A 12,844-nucleotide genomic window follows, 5' to 3' on the forward strand; every position below is an offset into this window, starting at 1 on the left:
TCTCCTTCCCCTCTGATTTTAGTAACATTCATTTGTTGTGCTTGGTCTCTAGATTTTAATGTAAACACTTCATGGCAGAAACCATAGCATGTAATTTATTTTTTTATAATACTTAGCATGATAGAACCTTGATCATGATTAAGGCCTTTTGAAGATACTGTTGTATTAAATCAACAAACTGATGATAAAACAGGTTATTTTGATTCTTTTGGTGAATATTTAGTATGCTGCTCATTAATTTTAACATATGGCATTTGTGTTCAAGACAATCAGCATCAAATGGCTACTCTTATCTACCAATGAATATGGGAAGAAAAACGTCAGTCAAGAAATGACTTATTTAGAAAAGTATAGTAAAGTTGAAGCAATTCTGTTTTATGATTAAGCTGTTTACTATTAATGCATGCAGGTGATCCTTGACATCTTTATCAATAATAATGCAGCCCAATGAGGCAGAATCATTGAAGACAAGTGACACCCACTCACAAGAGCAAGAATACATCTTCTATTAAACAAAAAAACACCATTAGAAAACTTAACTCACTGACAGTTTAAACAGGCTTTTATGTGACAATTCATTTTACACTGTAATAAAAAAGTAATCAGCATTAGCAACCTTTCCATACTATGGAACATGTGGGCTACCATGAATTAAATAGCATACTGAAGATTAATTGTATGGGTCAATTTCATTATTATGGTAATTTTTAAATTGTTCTAGGAAAATGTTTATATATACACAGATACACACATATAGATAAATGTATCTACCTATGGTAGGCAAATTTGCTTTCTTTTTTGTTTATATAATCTGAGAAGGAAAAAAATGGGTGAATGAAGCAGCATATGCATGAATAGTTATTGGAATGAAGTAAAATGTTGCCTAATTGTATTGAGTAAGACCTCCCAGCTGTGATTGCTTGATCCTGGTTTGGTTTTTAGGGATATTCCTATTTGTGCATTTACTTAATTTCTGAATGAATCACCTTGGGCCCAATCCCACAACCTTCACCTCATGTGAGTAAAGATGACTCACTTGAGTAACAATTGCTACACAGGACCACATCATAACAGCACAGCCTACAATTGTTTAAATTTGAGTCAGCCTCTATCATGTCAACTCTGAAAGAGGAAATATTCTTTGCAGCAAAGTCTAAAAATATTTTCCATATTTCTCTCCTTGTAATTGGTAATTTACAACTTACTAACTTATTTTTCCCATGTATTCCACAGTGTGGAATATGACTTCAGACAACAAGAAGGCAGATTTCATCAGGTTTTGAAAACACTGGATCAAGTGGAGCAAACACCTGCCACGGCTCCAGCCCCCAAATTATCACCTGACCATCCAATTCCTGAGAAACAAGAATTAAGACGAAAAACAAAAAAGGTGAAAAAGAAATGCTTCTGGTGGATGTGAATGTCTTTTAGCTGACATACAGTATTGAAGGACTACATTTCAGAAGATATTAAAACATATATACAGAGACTTTAATATGTACAACTGTGAAATCACAAACAGGAAACTAAAAAATGTCTAAGAAGGTATTTGAAAACTCAAAAGCTTAGAATGGAATTTGCTCATTTAACAAGCTCAGTGAATAAAGACATGAGTATTTTGAAATGGGATGCAATCTATCTCTTTGATTCAAAAAGACATCTTCATATGCTTTGTGAAGGCAAAATTTTCAATTTCAAATAATGCTGAAGTTGTGATTTAAATTGATAAAAACAAGGGCAATCAAAGTAAAGGAAGCCGCTCCCATATGCATTCCCACATTATGCTTAGTTTCAAACAAAATGGCTTAAAAGTCATTCCCTGATCTTGTCCCCAGTGGTGCAACCAAAAATTGTGGGGTGGGACACAGATTTTCAGAAAACTTCCTCTCCAAGGGAGACAATCCATTAAAATTATATATATATATATATATATATATATATATATATATATATATATATATATATATATATATATATAGCACAAGTGATTGATTTGTTACACTAGTGTAAGAGTTAAAAATCTATAGCATCCAAGACTGGACACGATTCCTTTTTTTTGGGTTGGTGTTATTCAGAAACTAACAATTATTTTACTGCAGTTGAGGGAGGGGGAGAATCATATTTATTAACATCCTTTCCTAAAAAGCAATCACTTTATAAAACATCTCTATCTCTGTTTGTACCATTGTGCAACTAAGATCCTTCACACAAGATCAAAATGTCCCAACACATGCCTCTTTGATCCAACAGAACATACTCACAGCATCCCAGAGGGTGTCAAACCAGTTGTACACTTTGATGTTCTGATGTTAATACAGATTAGTGTTAAGGGAAATGTTAAGAAAAGTTAATGTAGAGCAGATTTCAATTTAGCTATTTTTCAAAATTTAGAAAAATAGCTATGACAACTAGTCAAAACTAGATATAAGAGTTAAACTTTTTCTTTTCAAGAAAAATAGCTGTTTTCCATGCAAAAATGTTTAGAAAAAGGGGAAAAGTTTCAGAAAAGTAAATTTAATAGCCAAGCATTAAAGCCTTGACAGTACTATAGGTGGCAGAGTATAGGGCAGTCCCACTCTGAAAAGAGACTTTAATATACTAACATGGCACATTCTTACTCATCTGATTTATTCCTGGGGGGGGATGTATAGTTTTATTACTTTAGTGACAAAAGTGCTCGTGTTTCTTTTACTCATTTTACATTAGTGTGCAATGCCAAGAAAGAAGACAAGTTAGCTTTTGTTCATTGTTGTACATCAGCAAAACCATTTAATAAGTTCCAGGTATTAAGGACAATCAATTATACCTGCACAAAACCACTGAAGGTAATAAGATTGCACAGGAGTCATTAAGGGCAGAACCATAGCACAATAGGGCTTGCTTAGATGTAACTGGTCTTTGTTTAGAGGTGATGAGGCATGGAAAGTAAAGAAATTAGCATGACTCAGCTGAGTGAGAGTTTTCAGGACTGGGAATTAGAAAGAATTAAACACATTAGATATGAAAGTCACTGAGGGACAATGAATCCACAATGCCATTCACTGGAACCTTTTTCAGAGGAAAACCTCCCTTTAAATTCTAGTAACAAAACTGTGACCTAGTTATACCCATAAGCCCTCTTCAATAAGGATTTGTAGAGGTAAGTAGGGTCAAAATTTAGCCCTTGTTAGAGTACACCACTATCACACCCATTTAAATACACATTTTATATGCTGGCACGCCTATAGTATTCTTCCATACTGACTGTGTATCAGTGTGTCTATATAACAGAGATATAGAACGGTCTATTTATGTACAATATCATTCCTTCTAGCCAACTAGTTTTGAACGCTGAGTGTCTCATGGTAAAGGGACATCCGTGAGCTGTATCAAAAGCTATAACAACTCTCCAGGCTAAAAAATGCTCTCCCACTCTCCTGTTTTCATGGCTCTTAGCACCTTTGGTGGAAGGTCATTAGATTTAGCTATCATCAGTCCTATATTCCACTCCCAGAGTTTATTTTTTCTTTACCAGCATAAAATGAAGAAGCAGCCCCTCTACTAAGGAATTAACTCTTCACTTGCCAGCCCTTCGGGATGTGTTTCAATCTTTGTTAATTTTTTTCTTTAAAATGTACATTTAAAAAAATAATAAACACACAGTACCATGGTGAATTATCTGCTTCTTATCTTGGCCAGTGGGCTCTTTGTACCTGCAGCAGTTCCTATTGCAGCCTTCTGCTGAGGGAGAGAATGAACCAATTTCCTTCCCGGTTTTCATTCAAGCACAGTCCACACGTTCTGTTGAGTCCAAACTCGGCCATTCAAGAGGTATGGTGTGATCATCACAGAATTTAACATAAAAGCGATAAAGTTCAGCTCACACCTTCTCCTCAGGCTTGGTTGCTCCTAGGGTTCCCTCCCTAATGATCTTTCATCCCATAGATACTCTCTTTCTAAACAATCACTCCCATCTCCATTATATGAGGATGGTGTAAAGCACCAACTGTCTCAGCGAGTGAACAGCAGCCACTTAACCATTTCCTAGCAGTATCAAAACCTCTCTACAGGGTGTGCTAGCACTGCCAGCTTGTGGTGGGGTTCTCTTTGTCATCATTCTAGACTTGAATAGTGTTTTCTGCACTCAATCTGGGGGTACAGGAGAAGTTAAGATTAAGTATATTAAGTTAGCCCATTTAATTCCACACCTGTCTCAAGCACTGCTTGACTACAATTCACAGTAAAAGAAGGACGAAATCATATAATTGTACATATCACACAGAAAAAAATATAGCTGCAGAACTAAGCTTCTCTTGCACTAAAGAATTTAGCGGGCATCGTATTTGTGCAATAAAATTGCATAATACTGCATGTGTACATCTACTGTACACAAACTTCTACATAGTCTATGCTTCATATAATTTCTTTGTAAAATTATATATTCAGCTCCTACATTGCAATAGTATTACATAGCATTACACTCAAAAGGGTGATTTCTATTAGAGAACACACTGGAAAAGTGTCAGACATATAGATACATCCGCTATGTCTGATGTTACAGAAAAGAGCTAAAGAGATATTAAGTCACTCAAATTGCTCCTTTGCTATTTTCTCTGTTTTGTTTAGCCTGAACATAGAAATTGACAACATAAATAAAACATATTACCAGGTTACAAATAGGTACTTTAGATCCTCCAATGGGCATATGTGACACAACTACAACAAAATGTGATGTGTGACTTTCCATTACAATGCATCAAATAGGAAAAAGGAGAACAGATGGCTCCGGAGACATACTGCTCAGTTGTGTAACATCAGGATTAGACTACAGATATATAGATTTGTAGATAACAAAACTAGTAATGTTGGGCAGAAAAGATTTTACACCATAACAGTCTACTGTGTAGTGTTTCAAAGTAGCTCCCATAAGAGGAGTAAAATACACACACACACACACACACACACACACACACACACACACACACAGAATGATCTCATTTGATAACATTGGTATACAAAAATAAAGTAGGCTGTTATGAAAAATTTGACATATTTATGTGAGAAATACACCAAGCTCTTTGTAAAATACTGTACAGCATATGACATTATATATACCAAAATTACTGTACTTGAAGTTACTCTGTTTTACAGAGAAAGTCAATCTATTTCTTTTTTAAAAAACAAAACAAAATGTATGAATAGAATCCTGAATCTGGTATGACATAGGTTACAAAGCTTCCCCCCCCCCCCGTAGTTCAATAAAAAATATAGTTATCCTATGAACAGTCACAAGACTTGGTAATTATGCTAGCTCAAATACAGAGCACCTTCCTAAAGAAATGTAATAATCAAATGTAATGTTTTGTAAATTTCTAGACTGTTTTAATGGGATATTATCTTTTGCAATAAACTAACTTATTTTTTTTTGGTTTCAAGACTCAATTAATAAACATTTAGGGGGAGTACAGAGGAAATGAAAGATTGCTCTTGAGAAAGGAGGAAGGATCGGGCATAGTATCCTTTATAAATTCATATTAATTAGATTCTCTAGGTCAGTGGTTCTCAGCCAGGGGTACACGTACCCCTGGGGGGTACATAGAGGTTTCCAGGGGTACATCAAATCATCTAGATATTTGACTAGTTTTACAACAGGCTACATAAAAAGCACTAGCGGAGTACGTGCAAACTAAAATTTCACATAGACCAGGGGTCTCAAACTCCTGGCCCATGGGCCATCTGTGGCCCACGAGCCTCTCTAATGTGGCCCACGGGACTCCAGCAATTTTGGGGCCAGGTCTCTCCCTTGGCTCCACCTGCTGCCCCAGGGCGCTCCCCCCTCAGGGGCCCCAGCAGCGCAGTGGAGCTGAGCGGCATCTGCCTGCTTGCTCAAGTGGCTGCCGGCCCCTCCCTGTGGCCCAGGAGTGGTGCGGGGCTGTGCCTCTGCGCGCTGCCCCTAGCCCGAGTGCCCCTGCGGTCAATGGGACGCTGTGGGGGTGGTGTCTGGGGGCAGAAGCGCACAGAGACCCTCCGGCCCACCCCGCCTTGGAGCCCCAGGTAAACACCGCACCCCCTCCCCCCTCCGAGAGCCTGCATCCCCACCCCCTTCCCACACACCCCCTCCCACCTCCAAACTCCCTCCCAGAGCCTGCGCCCAGTCCCCACAACCCCAGCCCACAAATTCCCTCCCAGAGCCTGCACCCCCTTCCCACACCCCCAAACTCCCTCCCAGAGCCTGCACCCCCTCCCTACATACCCCAGCCCCCAAACTCCCTCCCAGAGCCTGCACCCCCTCCCCACACACTCCCAGCCCCCAAATTCCATCCCAGAGCCTGATACCAGACCCCCTCCCCCACCCGAACTCCCTCCCAGAGCCCAACCTCTCATCCCTTCTGCACCCAAACTCCCTCCCAGAGCGTGCACTCCAATCCTCTACCACAAACCTCTCCCCCTCCCCCCACAAACTCTGTTCCAGGGCCTCAGGCAAGTGGGGGTGGAGTTTTGGGGGGGCGGGTTCTGGGTGGCATGAGTGACATTGGCCCACTGGGAGGATTTGAGGACTGGCACTGGCCCTAAGGTACATTGAGTTTGAGACCCCTGACATAGACAATGACTTGTTTATATTGCTCTATATACTATACACTGAAATGTAAGTACAATATTTATATTCCAAATGATTTATTTTATAATTATAATTTAAAAATGAGAAAGTCAGCATTTTTTCAGTAACAGTGTGCTGTGATACTTTTGTAATTTTAGGTCTGATTTTGTAATCAAGTAGTTTTTAAATGAGGTGAAACTTGGGGTACACAAGACAAATCAGACTCCTGAAAGGGATACAGTAGTCTGGAAAGGTTGAGATCCACTGCTCCAGGTAGAGAAGGAGAATTTCAACTCTCAGTGGTTTATTTTCACACTTCAAAATATATCACACTGTATTATCAATCATTTTAGCTTTGCAAATTCTTGCTCTGGTTATAACTTGTGAACAGTGATGTGTACTATGCCAATCATATTATGGTTCTAAAGAATGCACCTTTTTGATCTCCCAGTATGAAGCAAAGGTGTGAAATAATGGGATGATAGAAACTGTATAACACCGCCCCAGTTGTCAGGGGACAGGATCGAACCTGGGACATTTGGAGCTTAGTGTATGAGTCTCTACTGTATGAGCTAAAAGCCACATGGCCCCTAGCTAAGGCTGTAGCAGAATCGTTAATCTCTAAGTGGTCTCACTGCCAATAGAGGGGACAGAACACCATACCCAGGAGGTGTGTGGGTTACAACTGCACCAAAAGAACTAGGTGAAATGCAAAAGGCCACCAAATCTTAGAAGGACGTATGGGTCAACAGTGTTCCAAATAAAAGATCTGGAAAGTTTTGCTCTCTCATGATCCTCTCCTTAACTTCCCTCTCCACCCAAGAAAAAAGGGAGAACTCCTTAACAAATAACATGCCAATGCCTCACTTTGTTCAGGATCCTTACTTCCAGACATGCTAATTGCTGAAACCCACATAGAAAGGGGACTGTCCAGGTAAGTTATTACCGATAAATAGTTGTCTTCTCAACAGATGCAACTTGGACAGTTAGTTTCAGATTCTTACATAGGCTCTCTGTAATGTCACTAACCAAAGGCATTTGAACATCTTCATAAACAGCTGTTTGTTGGAGAAATTCATTTCTTCAGGTAACTCGGAGGTGATAGGTAATGTATAATAGATAACCTGTTTATTTGCATAACTATTTACTTACCTTTTTTTTCTCCTCTGGAGTTTCAGTATTCAGTAAGATTGGGGAAGACCATAAGAGAAATATGCTCACTGACTAACTTCATGAGGTTTTCAGGGAGGTTACCACCAGAGATATGAAAATGAATGAGTTATGAAACTGAACTGTTTAAAATGACATTCCACTAACCTGAAATTAGTAATAAAAATCAAAACCTTGATTGCTGGACTGGCAACAGCTATCATGTGGATAGGGACATGTCTAACAAAGACTTGCTAATCATTTGGTGGTTGGTCAACAGCAAAGCTATAATGAATGTTTTCCCCGGTCTTATGCACTTCAGATGAAGTGTTATTTGGAAAAGAAACAATAATGACCACTTCACATTCAGAACTAGGGTTTTAAACCTGGATAGAGTGAAAACATACCTAGATGCTTAAATGATAAGCACATCCCAAGTTCCTGGATAGAAAACATAATAGAGGTAGTAACTCTTCATCCAAACCAGGGCTAGAACACCTGCAACTCCTCAGTTGATGTTGGATGCTCTGTCTTGATTAAATCATTTCCTCTATTACATGCAAGCAGGACTAGTTGGTACCTTCTCATTCTCTTTGGGTCTGTGAAAAACGTTAACTCAGAATGAAATTTGCCATATAAAGCAATATTGAAGTCTGTCACATTATTTGTTCATAAGCTTTCATGGGCTACAGCCCACTTCATCAGATGCATAGAATGGAATGTATAATAAGAGTATATATATATATACATACAGAGAAGATTCCATACCAGTTCTAAGATGCTAATTAATTAAGATGACCTATTATCAGCAGGAAAAAAACTTTTGTAGTGCTAATCAAGATGGTCAATTACAGACAGTTGACAAGAGGTATAAGGATAGTTATCATAAGGAAATAGATTCAAGTAGTGTAATGACTCAGCCATTCCCAGTCTCTATTCAAGCCAGAGTTAATGGTATCTAATTTGCAAATCAATTCAAGCTCAGCAGTTTCTCGTTGGAGTCTGTTTTTGAAGCCTTTCTGTTGCAAAATTGCCACCTTCAGGTCTATTACTGAGCGGCCAGAGAGGTTGAAGTGTTCTCCTACTGGTTTTTGAGTGTTAGGATTCCTGATGTCAGATTTGTGTCCATTTATTCTTTTGCGTAGAGACTGTCCAGTTTGCCCAATGTATATGCCACACGGGCATTGCTGGGCATATATCACATTGGTAGATGTGCAGGTGAACGAGCCCTTGATGGCGTGGCTGATGTGATTAGGTCCAGTGATGGTGTCACTTGAATAGATATGTGGATAGAGTTGGCATCGGGCTTTGTTGCAAGGATAGGTTCCTGGCTTAGTGTTTTTGTTGTGTGATGTGTGGTTGCTGGTGAGTATTTGCTTCAGGTTAGGGGGCTCTCTGTAAGTGAGGACTGGTCTATCTCCCAAGATCTGTGAGAGTGAGGGATCGTCTTTCAGGATAGGTTGTAAATCTTCGACGATGCGCTGGAGAGGTTTTAGTTGGGGGCTGAACGTGACGGCTAGTGGCATCTAGTTATTTTCTTTGTTGGGCCTGTCCTGTAGTAGGTAACTTCTGGGTACTCTTCTGGCTCTGTCAATCTGTTTTTTCACTTCAGCAGGTGGGTATTGTAGTTTTAAGAACGCTTGATAGAGATCTTGTAGGTGTTTGTCTCTGTCTGAGGAATTGGAACAAATACGGTTGTATCTTAGAGCTTGGCTGTAGACAATGGATAGAGTGGTGTGTCCTGGATGGAAGCTGGAGGCATGTAGGTAAGTATAGCGGTCAGTAGATTTTCAGTATAGGGTGGTGTTTATGTGACCATCGTTTATGAGCACAGTAGTGTCCAGGAAGTGGACCGCCACAAGTGCCACAAGTACTGCTGTTCTTTTTATGGATACAGACTAACATGACTGCTACTCTGAAACCTGTCACATTATTTGTTGTAATACTAATGTTTGTAGTGCTCTGAATTGTATATCAAAGTAGTGGCTTTCAGCAGTTCAGCACAGATGTAACACTGAATTAATGTAAAATGAGAAAGATCTGGGGACTGTGCTAGCGGTAGCATGACATAAAGATGCCATTTTTATTAGGACTACTGCCAATGTTCTGTTTGGGGTAGAGTGGAAGTTTGTAGACCCTGCTATAAAATATACCCACTTTTACCTGGTCTTTATTACTTAATGTGAAGAAAAACAAAGTAGTTCTGTACATGAAATATTTAAAATGTACATGGGGGTATTCAAGGCTACCTTTTTTTTGTTCAGTTAAACAAGGTCAATGTGTGGTCTTTCAATATTTCCCTCATTTGCACTTTCAGTGCACCATTATATACTTCCAAGCAGAAAGCGGTCTGCATTTTATATAGAGACTTAGAGGATAGAGAGTAAATCACACACCATGTTTCCCTATCATGAAAAGTTTCAAACCGCTTTTCATGCATGTTTCAGTGTTTACGGGTGGAGCTACCAAACAGTTGACAAGGATCAACACCACCATAACTTCACAATGAAGCTGTCTTGTGTATTTAAATAATAATTCTCTGCAGAGCTGTGGAGTGCCAAACCAAATTTCCCTCATCATCTTCTTCCCTTGAGTGGAGTGTTTGCCTCCATCTAAACTGACTTTTTCTCGCAATCGCTTGAGTGGACCTCACAGCATGCAGTTAGCTAGTCTTACACTCAAGGCAATGTCTTCCCTTACTCTTTGAATGACAGTGGGCAAGGAACAATAAGAAAAAAACATCAGCCTAAAGCTATCATACTCCTCCCCTTCCTCTCCCCCCAAAAGGGCCACACCATCAGAACATTAACCCTTTCATCCCTGTCAAAAATGTTTGTGGGATGTTGTAATTCCATACCCCTGCAGAATTCTAGCCACTGTGAATTTTACAGGGTTATGCTTGACTTTGAATGTTTTAATGTTTGCATTGTGTTTATTATATTGTGAATGACTTATTTTTAACTATATACGGTACATTATGAAGTAGAAAGGGTAATATTAAAATCCAAATATCACTTATATTCAAATAAAAAGAAGCAGAGGACAAATCATTTGCTTATATTTTTCAAGTACTCTGCAACTTTGCTCTCTCTCTTTTTCGTGGCAAATTAATATACAGAATGGCCTTAGAATCCTACCATTCAGCATACAGCTTAACGGCTACATTTAAGGTGCAATTATTAGAAGAAAAAGTGACTCAGAAAAATGGACACAGTAGGGTTCCCTATTAATTCTCCCTTACCAAATTATTTTAGTTCCATATTAATTGTGTTCATGTCAAATTCTTTCAGTCTACAGAATAGGTCAGAAGATTATTTTTAACTGTTTGTTCTCCGAACCTAACCAGGAATATGAAAACCAAGCTGTGTTTTCTGCCCTATGCATCTGTACCAGTAACAAAGGTTCTGAAAGTCAAATTTAGCTGACAATTTTGTGGATGACAGAATAAAATCCAGTTTACTCTTTCATATGGCTATTAACTCTGCAGGAGTAAGAATTTGTCAGTAAACAGATGTGACTCTCAGATGCACTGAGAGCCAGTAAGTTGACTAAGGTATAATTTTTAGTTGCTTTCTACTTATATTGTATAAATCATAGTTATTGTTTCAACTCTTTAGTCCTGGATCCACAGAGTCAGTTAAAAACACTGCCTAATTCTCCATTAGAGTCAAAGGGAATTCTGTGCACCAGAGTTATGGGATCAAGGCAAAGGTTTGCAAAGTGTTTTTTGATTGTAAGTAAAATATATTTTTCCTTTTTGCTCTCCACATGGCAAATGTCTCTGGCTTTCTTTTTTTGAACTATTAACACGTGTAATACAAGGATTTGTCTTATGTGTGGTCAGGTAAGAGAAGTGTGTTGCTTAGTGTTTTGTTCAGCATCAATCAACCTTAATCACTAATACTGACTTTTTCCAGTGGACCAGCATCAGAAACAAAAATATTCCCATATCTGGAAGAAGACCGCTGGTTATCTATAGTAGCTATTTCTATTTCTTACAGTGACTAAATAAAAATGGTAGTAATTGTGCTGTGTTTGTATTTCTTGGTATTCATTTGGGGAATATAATCTGCCAAATTCCAACAATTTTATGTCAAATGCTGGAAATAAAATTACTGATGGTATTTCCATTTTATAATGTTTTCAACATGTTTTGCAAACAGGTGCTAGTGACATAAGTATTATTCCCATTTTCAATATGGGAAAAATAAAACAGGCTGGTTAGGAGAAATGTCCAGGACAACATAGTGGGTCAGGGTCAGAGTCAGGATTAAAATACAGAAGTGAATAGCTCCAGCCCCGGACCATGCACAGACTACACCTGGGTCAGTTAGAGAGTAACTAAACCATATCCACACATCCTATGCAGTGTGTTTGAGCTCTGTAATGTTATGTATTGTAATTCATACCCAAAATTTCCTTTAAAAATTAAATAGTTTAGTAAATGCTTCTGTCTGATGGTAGTGATTTTTATCATGTGATCATAATTGTTCAAAAGAAGGAAGAGCAGTGATGACATCAAGGAATGGAGTACTTCTAACCAAGGAAATATTTCAGAGCAGAGATTATATAAGGAGCAATCAGCTCTGTACTGCTTCAGAATTGGAGCTGGTTAAAACTTTTCCAATTTCAGAATTTGAAGCATTTAAAAACCCTTGCCAAACAAAAGTGGCTAAAAGGTGACTGAAGTTCAGCTTGTCCTGTATACTCAGGATTCTGCATTAACATTCCTGATCGTAGTTTAAGTGTTTCCCACGTAAATCTGATGTGCATAGTGAACTGCTCTATGAACTTCGCTAACTACTTTATTGTTTCATGTTAAAATTATGGAGGTTAAAAGGTCCTGTTTCAATACATTTTCAATTCTAGTCTGATGTATAAGGTCAGAGTATTGAAAGTAAAAGCAGTTCAATGTTGTGGTTTATTTCATGAACTTTAGTTTACCATGCACATGTGTGGGGCATCTTCCACTACATTGCCTTATTTCAAATAACCTCGCATTTTCCACTTAAATTAATTTATTATTAATAAACACCTACCTAATGTAATGTGTTGGATTTTCTTAACATAATCGGTATTTTCATGTACCTGAGTGATCCAAAATTGAAGTGAAAGTCA

The 12,844-nt window shown here is 38.4% G+C and overlaps 2 protein-coding genes across 2 annotated transcripts in view; one reads left to right on the forward strand and one right to left on the reverse strand.

Annotated features, from left to right (window-relative positions):
• The window catches only part of INSYN2B (inhibitory synaptic factor family member 2B), a 118,180-nt gene extending 116,553 nt beyond the window's left edge, over positions 1–1,627 (forward strand). The window contains exon 4 of the mRNA XM_005295700.4: positions 1,234–1,627. Within this exon, the coding sequence (XP_005295757.2) occupies positions 1,234–1,420 (187 nt within the window). The 3' untranslated portion in view covers positions 1,421–1,627. The remainder of the gene's footprint in view (positions 1–1,233) is intronic.
• Positions 1–12,844, reverse strand: part of DOCK2 (dedicator of cytokinesis 2) — a 492,812-nt gene that overhangs the window by 255,824 nt on the left and 224,144 nt on the right. The gene's annotated exons all lie outside the window — the stretch shown is intronic.

This window comes from Chrysemys picta, chromosome 8 (genome assembly GCF_011386835.1).
Source record: "Chrysemys picta bellii isolate R12L10 chromosome 8, ASM1138683v2, whole genome shotgun sequence".
Lineage (NCBI taxonomy): Eukaryota > Metazoa > Chordata > Testudines > Emydidae > Chrysemys > Chrysemys picta.